At 39.0% G+C, this 15,966-nt stretch overlaps 1 protein-coding gene across 1 annotated transcript; it reads left to right on the top strand.

Moving 5' to 3' along the window:
• Nucleotides 1-2,731: 2,731 nt before the first annotated feature.
• RBM44 (RNA binding motif protein 44) lies at nucleotides 2,732-14,221 on the top strand. The gene is given in 17 exon segments (XM_026852936.1): nucleotides 2,732-3,598; nucleotides 3,601-3,665; nucleotides 3,667-4,219; nucleotides 4,340-4,398; nucleotides 5,591-5,767; nucleotides 6,476-6,650; nucleotides 6,731-6,756; nucleotides 7,195-7,242; nucleotides 7,658-7,730; nucleotides 8,039-8,141; nucleotides 8,479-8,610; nucleotides 9,329-9,402; nucleotides 9,501-9,574; nucleotides 9,898-10,294; nucleotides 11,060-11,205; nucleotides 11,326-11,473; nucleotides 14,138-14,221. Coding segments are annotated over 16 exon segments (3,117 nt in total). The 3' UTR covers nucleotides 14,138-14,221.
• The last annotated feature ends 1,745 nt before the right edge of the window (nucleotides 14,222-15,966 follow it).

Raw genomic sequence — 15,966 nt, 5'->3', positions numbered from 1 at the left:
CTGAGCCGCGGTTCCCTGCTCGGGGCTTCCTCTTGGGCGAGCGGGGTCGCCGGGCTGCGCTGAGACCTCCCGCCTTCCTCCCCGGGGGCTCGGCTCTGGCCCCCCGCTGCACCGCGGCGTGGAAGCTGGGCTTAAATATCAGTGCTGGTTTCTGACCGGCTCGACTGTTGTCAAGCATCTAGCTGCCTCGTTAGTACTAACAACAAGGTTATTGTGCTTTATGTAAGACATAGAGCTATTCTGAATCTTGTTCTTAAGGGAAAAGTGTGGAGGGTCACTTCTCTGTGATAGTATGTGCTTTGTTATGGCAAGATTTTTAATTTCACAGATATAATTGCTCAAAGCTTCAATTAGGAGATGAAGGTAAAGTTAGTGTAATAAGAAAGCTAGTGGTTTTGAGACAAAAAAACCCACAAAAGTATATAATAAAATCCTGGTAAGTTTTTATTAAATGATTTTAAATTAGGCCATTTTAATGGTGATTCTCAGCAGATGAGAATCGGTGAAGATTTAGAGACAAGCCATTTTTCCCTTTGAGGAAGGGCCATCATGAAGTTACCCCTTAGGATTCCATTCTGCAAACCTTCCTGTGCAGATACGAGGCCTGGCTCACCCTGTTTATATCCAGAGTGGGCAGAGCTCATGTAACTTGTGCATTAATCCCAGAGCAGCAGCCAAGAAACAGGCTTGAGTTTCCAGCCTCCCCTCATGCTGCAACAGAAGCCCATGTTTTACTTCAGTACTTCACTGGGTTCCTTATGGACTGTGTTTCACCACACTGGAAACCTACTCTGGAGGATGAACCACTAACTTGTGTCTTTAAAAAGTGTGTGAAACCCAGTTTATGGGCCTGCTGGTCACTGCATGCCCTCACAGGGGGAAGAGTTACAGACAGGGCTGTGTTTTATGTGAGGTTATAGTCAGGTTAGAGGCCAGTGACTGTAACACAAAATGTTTATGTCTCATTTCAGTAGTTTAGAAAGCAGACCTACCTGAGAAATAGGTCTTAACATTTGTATGTATCTCTCTCTTCATTGTAAGCTTCAGGAGGAAGACAGAGAAGAATTAACAAATATTTCTATATTTGTCATAGAAAGCTTCACCAAGAGCGTGTTCCATCCCTACACACTTTTTCATTGCTTTTCATACACGTTTGCTGTGAAGCTAGGTTTGTTACAAGTCCAAAGCAGATGTATTGCTTTGGTTTGGTGTATGGTCCAGCTTTCTTCTGTTGCCAAAAGAAGCACTCTGATCCAAGAAATTACCTTCCTGTTTTCTTTTATGACTTACACTTTCTGGTTGTAAAGATTCTCAGGTTTTCTTATGGTTCTATGCTTGATAACCATTTTCTCAGAATTAAAAGGAATATGCTTCCATTTCCCCATTGCCCAACACTTGAAGGGGCTTTAGTGATGCTTGCTAGCTGATGCCTGCAAGCAGTTGGTGCTAACTGCTGTAAGGAGTCTCAGATAAGAATACACCCAAGGACAGAATTTTTGCAAGTGTCATGGGTACATCCTGGGGAGGGCAGAGAAACCAGCAGACACCCGTGGTAGTCAAAGATAAAAAGCTGAGAAACTTTACACAGAGAGCAATGAGCCAAGATGAGGCCTTAAATGAAAAAAACCTCAAGAGTTCATGGAAAGGACTCCAGAGACACCTCTGCCACAACCACTAGACACCACCATGGACCACTGAAAACCCCCACAGAAGCCCCTCAGAGACCCTTCCCCACATTTTAGTACACTTGCATAATGTATTAACATATGCATTAGATCCTCTGGAAATAGGTGTGTACTTCTCAGAAATTACATTAATTAATTTCTTTTATTGTATATAATGTGTGCTTTTGTCTTTTGGCATGCATTAGGTGGGGCAGTCCCCCGTGCATCCAGCACTGCAGTAAAGAATGCCTGCCTTCCACAACTTCAAACTAAGTTTTAGGGGGTTCTTTTGAGAGTGAATTTACAGTAACATTAGTTCTTAGGAGGCACAGAGATCTAAGTTCACCTCTTCACTCATTTAAGTAGTTTTTAAAATGTTTATAGCTTCTGGACTAAAGGATATTTCCTACACTAAATAGACTGGTCATGGATCAAGAAGCTGTTAAGATTTCTGTGGCAAGGAGTGCTTACAGGCCAGTACACAATGGAGTAGTATGAGGTCAGGAGTAGTATGAGGTCAGTTTGTGGTCACTGAATCCATGACCATCAGCATCTTGACTTTCAGGGTCAGTATGTGCATCAAAACACCTTGTGTGCTGTCATGAAGTTAGTGTATGATGTAAATATCTTGCTGGGTAGCAGCAGGGCTTCTGATGATTCAGCCAAGACATCCCTCAGTGGTAACAGGATGGAAACTTGGCTGCAGAGCATAAGAAGAGAGGATTGACTGTTCTCTGAGGATGCTTTTATTTGATTGAAATCACACGAGCAAGAATGGCAAAATCTTTTAACATTGTTCCATGACTTGTTAGGATTTCTTTGAGAATGTACCATGTAATTCCTGGCTTCTGTGCTAGCATGCAGTAGGTAAAAATCAACTGATTAATTTAATGTATTTTTTTTAAACAGTAATGTTCTCTTACATACCATGGAGTATCTCAAACTGTTCTTAATTTTTATTAAGGTGAGAAATTGATAGGAAGAGACAAGCTGATGACTTTGAGAGGTTGCAGTGGAAGTGAGTTGTGTGGATTTCTTCTGAGGAGGAGGGCTCAAGTTTTTGTACCATGGAATTAGAAAAGAACAGCGATGTTAAAAGCAAAAGGAGATGCTTCAATCAGACCTTCCATCTTTTGTATTCTGAGAAAGCTGAGCACACGCTCGTCAGAGATGTTGCAGCAGGAGCTAACCACTCTGGCTGTGACACAGCACCTTCTGCCAATGTTTCAGAACTAAAGGTGTCAGAGGAAAGCTTACCTTATTTAAATTCATCCCTAGATGCAGATATTGAAAAGTACAGTAAAAACAGAATGAGAATTTGCTGTGCACAGGAAGGTGAAAGCAAGAAAGAAGCTGATCTGTTAGGAAGGGCGTGTGACAATACACACTTTGATTGTGGCATGTATGATGACTGCAGAAAAAGCCATTTAGGTGAAGATTCACAGCTGGAGTATCTCAGTGCTCATGAGCAAGATTTTGATGACAGGAATAGCTCAATTGAGTTTTCTGAGCAAAGGGAAACTGTAGGAATCAAAACCTTAAAGCTGATAGATCCACTTCAAGAAGTTCCAGGGGGCGGAGTCTCATGGGATCAAAATCTCACTGATGTGTCAAAAGGTTGTTCTTCCAAGCATGGTGTAGGTGACCAGGCCTGCTCAGAAGCAGCTACACCAGAGCTTCCCCACCTGCCTCAGGACTCTCTGCTAGATTGCAGTGACATGGCTTGTGATCATCAGGATGAGCAAACAGAGTATCATAGTGTTTGTAGAAGTTTACTTGAAAGTCATTCTTGTGGGATTAAAGAAAAGGTCTGTCCAAATCTGCTTGTATGTGACAGTTTAAAAAATGGAGAGGTGAAAGACATACCACTAATTGACAGCACACTGCCACTCCAGACTGCTACAACTGAAGAAGTGTCTGAAAAGAATGACAGACACATTCACAGCATCTCAGTGAAGCAAGATAATCCTTTCCTGTCGCCACAGGAAAGGGCCTCTGCAATAGCCATGCAATTTTGTGAACATGCAGGGGACCCTGATTTCTACAGTTGTGAAGAATCCGGTGTGTGTGCAGGTAGTGCTACCCTCACTGACCGCACTGCAAAGGATGCTGAAACCCAATTTCTAGTCTCTGAAATTCTCACTAGCAAGAATCTCTTTTCTGAGGTAGAAGTTGCAGATAAATCCTCCTGTGGAAATATCAGCTGTCTGAACTCAGTATTGGAACACTGTGAAAACCGGAAAAAAGTTACCGGTGACTCTACAATTAACCAGGCTGTTGATGCGAGTGCTGATTTTAGAGCTTGCTTTACAACAAGTAGAAGTACCAGTGCTCAGGTTTGTCTGTCGTCCAGAGCTATTAATACGGAGATAACAATGATGAACAAATCTCGACCCGCGGAATGGCACCATGAAACCTTTGCAGATGTTGCTTGCAATACAGACTGGTCATGTGGGGCTGGTAGTGCAGAGGAAATTTGGTCACAGCTTACTGACAATCCAAAAGACCACTCAAGTGGCAATACTGCAAGTGCTGGAAGAAGTTCACCAATTCAGGTAATTAAAAAAAACCCACAACCAAATGATTTTGATAGGTGGAACTTTTAAACTTAAAGTTGCTCAGATCTTGTCTATACAAATGTTAATCTGTAACTTTTAAAAATGTTTTTTGTTTAGGAACAGCAGGAATCGAAAAATGAGCTGTGTAGTAGCAGTTTAAAGACAAGCACTGACAGGTGGGTGGAGAATTGTTGTTGGTTGAGATTCTAGATGTTGGATAAGATTTTTTTCATGATTGAAAGGTGGTCTGTGACTTTGCAAAACTAGTAGTGTTCAAAGACTGCTGCGCAGCAGTTCCTACACCAGAAGGTCAGAAAGGACCTGGACCAGTGAGAAAAATATACTGAATACCTGAAGGATCCAGGGGTGTTGACTGATAGTTGGCTGGTTGCAGACTGGCCAAGAACAAGCCGAGTGTAAGTCAGCAGTGCTCCCACATGGCAAAGAAGGGAAACCACATCCTGGGGCTGCGTTAGCTAGAGTGCAGCCAGTGGATGGGGAGAAGTGTTGATTCTTCTCAGTTTGGTGCTCATGAGGTTGCATCTGGAAAGGTATCTCCAGCCGTGGGCCTTGCAGTGAAAGAGAGAGATTGGCAGACTGGGAAACACCCACTGGAGGGCCACAGAGATGGTGAAGGGAGCTGGTGGAGCACCTGTGGGGAAGCTAAGGGAACTGGGTTTGGTCAGCCAGGAGAAGGGAAGGCTGGGGAGGTGGGAAGCCTCCCGCCGTTCTTGGCAATCTGGTGAGGAGTTGCAGAGAAGATTGAGCCAAATTCTTTGGGGAGGTGTGTTCTGAAAGGGCAGGAGCCAGCAGTTAGAGTGGGAGGAATTCTAAGTGGGCGTAAGAAAAAGTTTCTTACCGTGAGAGTAGTATTGGTACTGTCTCCTTTCTTGGAGATTTAAAATGAACAGAAAAACCCAAACCCGACAACAAAGCCAGACTGGCTAAGGCTCTGAGCTAAGCTTGAAGTTAGCCCTGCTTTGAAGAGAGGTTTGTACTGCAGGCTTCCCAGAGATCCTTTCCAACCTAAATTATTCTGTGAATGTGCAAATAAAATAATTGCATCTGTGGATCAACAGAGTTGCTAAGTTTCTTTTTCTTCTAGGATTGCGCTTTTTGAATAGAAATGATTATGGTGTTTGTGCAGTTCCCACCTCTTGGTGAAGGCTGATTATAATATGAAAGCTACTGTAAGACAGTATTTTTTCTGTGTAGTAAATAGGAACTGCTTTAATTTTTCTTTTTTTTTTCCTTGAACCATATCAGAAATAGCTTCTGGAAAATTACTTGTTTCAAAATAAAACATTAATGAACTTAAAATACTGATTCAAGGGCTTCAAGGTTTTGTTTATTATTACTATTTTAAAGGCTGGTACACCTTGACAAACAAGCTGTGAAGAATTCTGCATCAAGCTACACTCAAAAAATACTGCAGAGAGCAATTGAAGCAGAATTGCAGATTCTAAACAGTCATTATCAGATGTGCTATCAGCACTGTTTGAAGATTTACAAACTGGCTTTGGAGGAAACCACGTGCTTTAGCAGGCATGTACTGTAATATCCTTTTAAATTAGATGGATAACTTGGTTAAAGGCATTAATTGCTAAATGTTACTGATGTATTCTATCCATAGCTTGTAATAGTACTTATAGTTATTATTAAGTTATAGTTATATAGTTATTATTAAGTCTTATTTTCAGCCTAAAGTTTTCAGTAACATTCACAGACGCAGCAAAATATAGTTTGTTTCTAGGAATGTCTTTCTGTACCGGAGGAATAGTACAGAGAATCCCTTTAGGAGTGGATGAGTCGCTTAGAGGGGGAGCTGGGGAGGAGGTGGTAAAGAAGAGAGAGGAGGTGCAGTATTAAGAGGTGATGCAGGAACGGGGAGGGGAGGGGTAGTGATTGCAGAGTCTCTAGCTGATAAAGCATATGCCCTGTAACAAACTCCTAAGCAGTAGAATAGTGTAAGTAAGACCATCCTCTGAGCTATCCCTGGCACTGGAAAGGGTTCAGAGGCAGGACTTCTTGGCTGGCTTCTACGTAGGAGAGGGTTCAAGTGAGCAGGTTGTAATGCTCTGAAAGAGAGCATCGCTCCAGAGCAGTATACTGTGTGTATTAGGAGTGAGCTCCGGTTCTTGCGTGATGTGGACGAATCTAAACACTGTAAAATGTTTGGTCAGTTCTGAAAGCAGTAAAGTAAATCAAATGTCTGTTGAAGTTGATCCTATTGTCTTATACATATTTTAACAGAAGTAATGGAAATAATGAATTAGGCTCATCTCTCATGTTGGTTTTGGAAGAGCTAAAAAAGAGTTACAACAGTATGAGAATGAAAATAAAAATGGGTGTACCTTTAAATGCACTTCCACCGCTATCAGTTGAGATGAAGGTGTTCCAAGTCTCCTCCTCTTATGTTCCCTGCAAGGTAATTTCTTAATTGCTTTTTGTTTCTAATACAAATTGTTTTCTTCAGAAAATTAAGACAACTCTTTTCTTTTTTGACAGTTGTTCAGAGAGGATCTTTGCTATAAGTAAGTAGTCCTTATTTGTGGTATTTAAAAGTTCAAAATAACTGAGAAGTAAGTTTAAGAGATGTTAAACTTAGATACATCCTGAAATAAATTCTTGTTGCTGCAACTGTTCAGCTGAAAGACAAGCATAGAACTTTGGGTACAGTGGTTTTATTTTAAGGGAATTTTTTACTTTGTAGTGTTCTAATAGATGAGTTGTATTTTTACTATCTTTATAGCAAAAGTTTTCAATTTACAAGTAGTTTTCTTGGTTCCCCACTTTCACTACTAAAATTGTTGTCTCCTAATCTCAATGTTATCTCTCTTAGAAAACCAGAACCACACCAAAACAAAAAGATTTTGTTGCCAACAAAGACAACATTGGGCATACAAGTAGCTGTTCTGCTAAAATTATCTTTCAGTTATGAAGAATGATAGAAAAATAACTTCCTATTTCAGGCAGACATATGGTACTGCATGTTCAAGAATCATGTGCAGTTACTTTATGTAAGTGGAGATAAAACCAAATTTGGCAATAAGTTTTTACTGCGTCAGGTAAACTAGAGATCTTTTTCAAATTTCTTCCTACATATTAGTAAAATGAATCAAAAATTACACAGAGATTTCGTAAAGACGTATATTGAAACATCACACAGAAAGCCATCTAGGTTTTTCCTGTGAAAGAAAAGCAGCCTAACATAAACCTAGAACATAGCTTTATGTATCAGGTTGCAACCAGTGCAAAATAAAAGTATCAAAAAAACTTTGGTTCTCATTTTAAGCTAAGATTTCTTAAGCACATCTTCCTTATTTTACTGTGAGCTTTTGGAAATATTTAACATTTCAGAGTACTTGGTATCATCGTAGAATTTAAAATTCTACAATGCTATATTTTGTATTAAATTCTTGGGTCTGTTTTTAGTTCTGTTTCAGGCACAAGAAAAGCTGACTTTAAAGCACCAAAACTGCAAGAAAGGAAAATTTCTGTCAACACGGTAGGAACTTCTTCATTACTGAGTTTCCTCAACATTATGTTGTGAAGCATAGTCTTCCCTTAGGTATATGCAAATACAATCACAGTCTTGAGCTCAAACTGGGATTCTCTGCCAGTAATTTCAAATGCAGCTGATGTGACCAAAATTTTGATTGTCCTTTCAAAATAAAATAACTTGGGGGTTCTTGAAAACAATCAGTGGGTTAACTTTTTAAAATTTACCCGTTTAATCATTTAGTATTCTGAAGCTCAGACAAATAACGTGTAATCAGGTCCAAGTGCTATGACATAACTGAAGCATGTTTGTAGGACAAGCCACAGACTGTATGTTTATCTGATGGAGGTCAGCCAAGTGACTCTACTTCCTTCAAGGCACTTGATGTACAGCATAAAGATCAGCACGTGGAAAGTGGTAAGCGATCTGCTTCTAGTGCAAATTCTGCATTATTTGTTAGTTAAGGTGTTGGGAAAAAACCAAACTCTGTGTAAAACATACATATGCATACTCAACTGTCCTTTCTGTGTTGGAATGATTAGCATTATTTCAGCTCTATATTACATTTTCCATCTTGAAGAAAAATTTTGCTGTTTGATCGAGATGTGACAACTAGTATGTGTCACCTCTTTGTAATGTAATACCAAGTCATGTAGGCAGCTGGAATCCTCTTAAGCACAAAAATTTGGTATTCATTCATATGACATACCACAGTCTGCATTTTAACACACTGAAATTTATTTCAACTGTCAAGGCTATGTGAAAAATGAAGAATGGAATGAGTATTGGTTTGATGCTAAAGACGACTTGACAGTAACAGATTTTTCAGTAACAGCTGAAGAAATGAAAAAGCAACAAGAAAAACAGGACATGGTTGATTTAAGAGGTGAGGTTGTGTGCTTTAAGCTACCATACCTAATAATGGTGTTTGTTTATTATTTGAGTATTCTGTTCCTTCTACAAGCACAAGTAAACTTGGAAAAAATGTTATTTTGGTTTTCAGAGGGTTTTTTTTATTTTTTCATTGACTTGCAGTGAATCCTTTTACAGATACTCAGGTCTCTTCATCCATGTTTTTCCTTGAAAACATTACCTACAGTGGTTAAATGTGATTTAGTAAATGTCCAGCCAATCATGTAGCTGGAAATCTTCCCTTTTTTTTTCTCTTCCTCTTTCTGCTTCTGTCCCCATACTGGCTTCTTATGAGTTAGCTGGGAATGGTCTGTGTTTGGAGGCTTGGGCCACAGTGACGGGCACAGATAGAAGTCCCAGTACATTGAAAGCAGAGAGCTTGTGTGCTCTGTGGTGGGGCCTCACAGTACATACTCCTGTTTTAGCACTGATACCTGTTGGTTCAGACCTGTGTTCTCTCTGGTTGTACCTCTTCTGCCTCTTCAAACCTCAGGAAATACACAAAAGAGATTCCACAAATTGAACTGTTCTACTTCTCAGGATGCTCATTTTCTGTTTAAAGATACTTTTCATTCTTTTATGGTTTTGGAAGGTTTTTCTATCTACGTTTTCCAAAATCTTCGGAGAAGATGTTAGCTTGAACTGAAGCAAGAACAGTTAGTAACACCTTGTTTTCTTACATTTATTATCAGAAGTGAAGAAAATGGAGAGTGGAAATGAGTGTTCTTTTATCCGTGTTGGCGGCCTATGTTCCTCAGTGTCAGAGGTATGCATGTTCTTATTTACATAGTAGTAGTACCGTCTTGCCTCTCAGAATTCTTTCCCACTATATATTTACAACCCAAATATGCTTCTGTTTTGTAGGATGATTTAAGATTGCATTTCCAGAAGTATCAGATTTCTGACATTGTTACCTGTGTGGATTCTGGTAATTACAGGTATATTAATATAAGTTTTACTCATTTCAGATTTTTTTGCTGTCAAAGTAAGCAAATCATGGGAGAGAGGAGGGAGTTGTTCACTAAATTGTTTTAATTTCATTTCAGTGATTACTATAGTTACAGTAATAGCTTGACAAAAATCTGTCATTCTAGACAGCTTCTAATCTTAAGAGAAGTTAAGAAGTTTGAAAGTTTCTGTTGAGTTTAAGTGAGATATAGTTAATATTCAAAAGATAATCATCGTATGTTCTTAGTGATAGTACTTTATGTTTTATTCAGTTTCTGGTTTTTTTTTTTCTTTTTTAAATTTTATGTCTTAGATATGCATTTCTTTGCTTTAAAGACACTAATAAAGCAAAGTTAGCTGTAGAGGAAATGAACCAGAAAAAAATTAAAGGAAAACCAGTAAGCGTTGAACTTGTAAATCATTCATCAGACAACAAATCTTCGGTTTCTCAAATACTTACAAATAAGCTTTGGCATGAAATCCAACCTGTTGATAACAGTCGGAGAAATGATCAAGATAAAACACTCTCTTCAGCCTCTAATTCAGTGAAAGCACCTGATGCCACCTCTGCTTCTGAGCAAATGCACCGCCTTCCCATAACTTCTTCAAAAATTTCTTGCTCTGTGCAAGTACCTTCAGAAAAAAAGTGCCCTGGTCTGAAATCATCTGCTGAAGATTCAGTAAATTTCTCACTTCAAGTTAATAAAAAGGTAAATAATTATTATGAAGGCTCCTTTATATGGCAGCTTAAGAGCCTTAAAACTTCTTGTTCCATAACATTTTATATTTTATATATATATAGAATCATGTTAGGATGAGAAAACATGTTATGTGTCATAAATTTCTGGAGTGCTGCAGAAGAGTGAGAGCACCACTCATTTGCCTCTGCGTGAAATTGTGATACTCTGTCTTTTTTTCTTAATCCTAAACCAGCTGGGAACCTAGTCATTTCCATTAGATTTTTCTCCTCTTTTGAGTTTCCGCTTCTAACACTTTTTTTATGTGAATGTCTTGTGATTTTATAAAAGAGAGATTTTGGGATACTGGGGGGGAAACTCTCTTGGGTTTTCTAATAAATCTAAGAAATGCCTATGTATATAGTATTTTGTATTCACTCAGGTTGGTCCTTGGACCAAAGTTAATAGTTGCTGGTGTTGCTCTCATAAACTATATAGATATGCTTGCTACCTTTGGGGATTTAACTTTAAACATGCCAGTCCTCTGGGAAATACAAATTGGATCTAATTTGAAGTAGCAGGAATGTCAGTTACACATAAATGCGTATAGTAGTTTTATTTCTGATGTACAGATTGGCTAATATGACTGGTTGTATTAGAGTAACTTATTGATCTGTATCTGTACCTGTAATTTTTTCTTTTTCCATAACAGGAATATTTATTAGTTGTAAAGATATGTTGTGTTACCTGTACAATACTTAATCCATTCACTTTTTGCTTATTTCGATACAATTCTAGGATACTGGAGAAAAATTCCCACAGAAAACATGTGCTTCTTCCTCCACTAATTCATATGATACCTTTATTTCTCCTGATACGTTACACTTGAGCAGCTTTAACAAATTAATGAAAAATCTTCAAGAAATTCATCCAGAGGCTAGCAGGTGAGAGTATTTGGATTTCATTTCTGCCCTGATTTGTAATGGATCCAATGTCTGTGGCAACTAAGTGCTAAATGTATTGCACAAAATGTGCTGTAAACAGTTGTGTTTTTTTTCATGTAGAGACAAAATTTTGAATGCTCTGCTGGAGGTGAGGAGAAACAACAGAGGTGTTCTAAGTGGCTTGTCCATCAGTTCTATTGTGGAATGGACCTCTGTCATTCTAACGAAATCGACCCCCAGTTGTGGGTGGGAAAAGCAGTGTAATTAAGTGAGTATTCTAGCCTACAGAAACATACTGAAATAAAAACAGTTGAATTTTGTGTAGCTGTATAGCCTGACTAGGTTAGTAAGTAGCTCTGCATGAAGTACCTGCATGAATCTACTGAAACAATGGTTTCTAAGGATTGTTAGCTTGTTTGCAGAACATCTGTAAAGAGATTAGCTCGCTAGCTCTGTGCACGCTTTAAAAATTGGTATACTGGAGGTTTATTATGCAAACTGTTCTGTTGATTAACTTAGTGGAGAACTTTGTCATACATATTCTGGACAAAGGTGACACCTAATGGCCAGTTCTTGTGTAGCATTTCATAAATAACTCCAGTATAAGCTCAACTTTCGTTTAAAAATCGATTATTTCTGTCTGTTGTATGAGATTCGGTTCTGGACTAGAAATCTAACAGAATAAGATTGCATATCTGTTAGTTTTTTCATGTTAAAGGACATCTTGCATGATGACACAGGACTGAATGCTGCAGGAAGCTGCAGCAAGCTGAACGTGCAAAAACCGCAGCCCAGAATTCCAAGGATATGTCTGTATATTCTCCTGTAGGAGACATCCTTGAGTTGGCTCTTGTTTCTGTCTCCTACTAAGCTTGGTATTCCGTTTGCTTTTGGGCTGCTGGCAGTGCTCCTGCCAGTGCTCCTGCTGAGTTCCCTCACAGTCCCATATGTTGTTAACAATGCTCCAGCTTCAATTTTACCCACAAACACAATCTGTACAATACTTCTGTAGTGTTTCTTCCCGAAACTGCACCAAATTCTTAATGCTCTGATTTTGGTTTCAAAGCTGCTGTTTCAAGGATGATGAGGCATCAGTTTGGTTTTAATCGATACCACCTCTTCCAAGATGAGTAGTATTTAATGCCTATAGTTTTAAATACCCAAGTATCTTTCCCACCCACTGAATGTTGCTTAACATACTAAATTCTCCTGGTCAGATGCCTATGCATGTGTCACTGTAGTGCCTGAGGAAACCATAACACAGCCTTAACTTGAACAGAAATGCTGTGCATTATGTATTGGAACTGAAATAGAAGTAGAGTGATTCTGCTCACTTAGACAAAGTAGGAGCCTGGGCTGGAAAAGCTTTCCTAGGTACACTAAATGTACAGATAGATGCTTATAGATCATTTTTCTCAGTCCTTGATCTGGAAAGTAGTATCAAGTGACCAGAAAAGTCCTTCCGAAAGACTTACTGTAGATTGTGGTAAATACACAGAGACACAGGATAGGATTTTACGTACAGCATAAGCTTGTACCTCCCATAGTGATAAAAGAGCGTGAAAGAATCTCAACCAACAAGCATGTTTGGCTGTGTTACTTTTGAAAAGATTAGGGTAACATAAGTTCATTAGTTTGGCATTTGACTGCCCTGTGAGCTTTTACAGATGTCTCTGTGAATCAAAATTTTAAAAAGCCTTCATATTAATCTGACTTCCACAGGACTGCAGATATGGACATAAACTCATAAAAAACCCTAAAAAACTTACACTTGAAAGTATTTTCAATTAGTAAGGTTTTAACAGCCTCAAATGTGTTTTGTCAAGTGATTTTTTATTTTTTTTAAATGGTGTGCAGGCTTTACAGTAATAATTGTTCCTATGATAGTTGTTTTTTTTCCTGTTGCTTTCCTAATGAGATGATGGTCTATAACCATTTTTACTTTCATCATGAGAGAGCTATGAAATAGCCAAGTCTTTAGTAAGTAATGGTGAAAAAGAATTCTTATTCTTCCATAGTAAGAAACAAGTATGTAGTATGTTTAAGAAAAGATGATTCTGCTCAAAGCTTGTCTATACTAATTCTGGTACGTGTGTAGCTTCAGACTTTCCTGAAGAGTAAGTGTCCACTGAGAAATACCACCGCAGAGCTTTATGTTCTTGCAAGCTGATGAAATGTCCAGAGTTGTACAGACAATATTTTTATGTCAAGCTGTATTACATAGTATTTAATGAATAACAACTCAAATTCAGCTTTAAAGTAAAGCACTATATAATCTTCCTTTTTTCTTTGGCTGATCTAGCCTGGAGTTGGACATCTGAATGTTTATGGATCTTTTATATTTGTTAATTTGAATGAGTAACTTAATTAGAAATGGGAAGTTAAATTCTGGACTGGAAAGTCCTTCTCTTCTTATTAATGAGCGGCTGTCATACTTACCTGAACAGCACGCTTAACCTTGTTCTGTAGGCCGCAGTTAAACACGAGTCGTGATGCTACATGTTCAGTGCAGCATTAAAAATAGCTGTTTCCTTAAATTTTAGCAGTACCAAATGTCCATGCTTGGAAGTTTTCTATGAAATTAATAATCTGCATGGTATTAATCTAAAAACAGACCAGTGGAGAGGGATCTTATCAAAGCATAACTAAAACAGTGCTTTGAGAAATATAAAGAAATGCACAGGGTTTATGTACTCCTAAATGATGATGTGATAACTTAATTTTGAATTAATTGAATTATTTTTTTAAATGATCACCAGATATGATTTGTTGCACAAAGATTATATCTTTTACTTTATCGTAGTAATTTCTTTCACGTGGTTCTTGACTAGGAAATCCCACTCTTTTGTGTACTTAAGCAGTACATAGCAAAATTATTATAGCTTCTAGTGTTTTTCTTAGGTACTAAAATGCTGATTTCCTTTTATTTCAGTTTGGGTGTGTACATGCAAAATTTACCTGCTGTTTTTTCTTTTTAAGTAGATGGCTTCCTGATTATGAAGAATCGATCCTCTCCCTTTGGAAGATTCTTGCAAATTCTATACACCAGTTTGTTTGGGAATCGCACTGTATTTCTTGTTTGATTTATTTCAGCAGATCTTAATGAAAACTCAGGTAGCATTGCTGTATGATATACAGTCATATCCAGGAGAATATAACCTGAAGGTCAGTTTGAGTTGCTTTTCTGTTTATGCAGATGTTAAATGATTCTCCCTAGTTTTATTGTTCCCTGTAGCTGGTTTAAGCGTTTCAGCAGGTTTCTCTAAGGCAGAAAGATAACACTTCAGTAAAGCAAGACTTTTCTAATACTGACAGGGCTTTTCTAGGCTGAGGTACACAACCCCCGTTCTTGCGTGCCACTTAATTTTAGGCATGGTGGTAGCTGCTAAGATGTTAATAAATAGCCAACATGCTTGTGCTTTCAGATAATCTGATTCTGAATAGTCTGTAGAAATTCCATGTATCCTTTGAATACCGGGGAGGCAGCGAGGGATTCATTTTAGAAAACCAGGCTTCGGAGCTGGCAGTGCTGATGGATGCAGTAACACAATCCCATGCTGCAGCAGAGTTTCTTTGTCCATTTTGACTCAAAAGCATGTTGCAGGCTGCAGAATGGTGAGATGGACCCACAGTTCCTTCAGGATGAAGCCTGGATTTTAATTTTTTTTTTTTTTCAGAACATGTCTCTCATTCCACTTCTGTTGTTGCAAATAGAGGGTAGGCTTCTAAATCCTGTTTTGTGTTCCGTGGCCTGGTAGAATGGGCAGGACATAGACCCTGAGGGTTTTTTTGGGGTTGCTAGAGGCAGGAGGAGGAAAGCTGGGAGTATCCAGTCTTTCATGTTTGCCTGTGTCATTGCTGTACAGAAGAGGTCTAGATTTTAAATCCTCTTCTGGGAAACAAAGGAAAGGCAGCTTAGGTGTACGTGTCTGGTCAGGGGGTGAGGAGAATTATCCTTGATTGACACGGACAGGGTCATGCTATGCTATTGCACGACAAGACAGTGCACTGCAGTTGTCCATCTCTGCCTCTTTGTTGTACTTTGTTCTAGATCCTAACTGCATTTTCTGCTCAGAATAGCAGCCTTACTTATCTGTGAATAAAGGTTCAAATTCCTTCTTCAAAAAGTTGTGTGGGTGTTTTGCTGTTTTCAGATCTGATCCATTCCCTCCCATTTTAGCAGAGCAGAACTTCTGTAGGTTAGTAAGGCGTTTGGAGCCCCAGCCTTGTCTTTGAGAGCCAGTACTGTGAAGTTGGTTCTGAAGCTGCAGGTGAGGCCACAACTTCGGTTTCTTCCACGTTTGTATCAAGATGAGAGCAGCTGCAGGCTTTGCTCTGCCACATTATTAACAGCTGCCCTTTGCGTTCCCCAGACTTGAATCTGTAATTAGGTGGGTGTTATTAATAGGTTAGGATAGAACTGGCTTTCTGGCATGCAAACTTGTTTTGTTTCTGTTGGGAAAGCAGGAATGTGTATGCTCCGAAACACTCAAGTTAGCATAGCGTGGTGTTCTTTCAGGTTTCCTTGTTCTTCTCTTTTTGAAAGGGAGAGCTAAGTTAAAATGTGAGAGAACCGATTTGTGGGGCGATGACCTCCCTGCTCCCGGGGATAATACACTGCCAAGGGCATATCCTAATCCCAGATGTGCTCCTGAGGAGCCAAGCAGCCCCTCTCATGTTCAGGCAAGGCAAAGGCGCAGCTGTCGGCTGTAGGTGGAGCTCACTTACGATTTCCCACTCAGTAAAAAAAAAAAAAAAAAA

The sequence above is a fragment of the Athene cunicularia genome, assembly GCF_003259725.1.
Source record: "Athene cunicularia isolate RWA chromosome 7 unlocalized genomic scaffold, athCun1 chr7_part1, whole genome shotgun sequence".
NCBI classification, from domain to species: Eukaryota; Metazoa; Chordata; class Aves; order Strigiformes; family Strigidae; genus Athene; species Athene cunicularia.
Note: the sequence above shows the minus strand (reverse complement) of the source record. Positions and strands in the feature narration are given on the sequence as shown.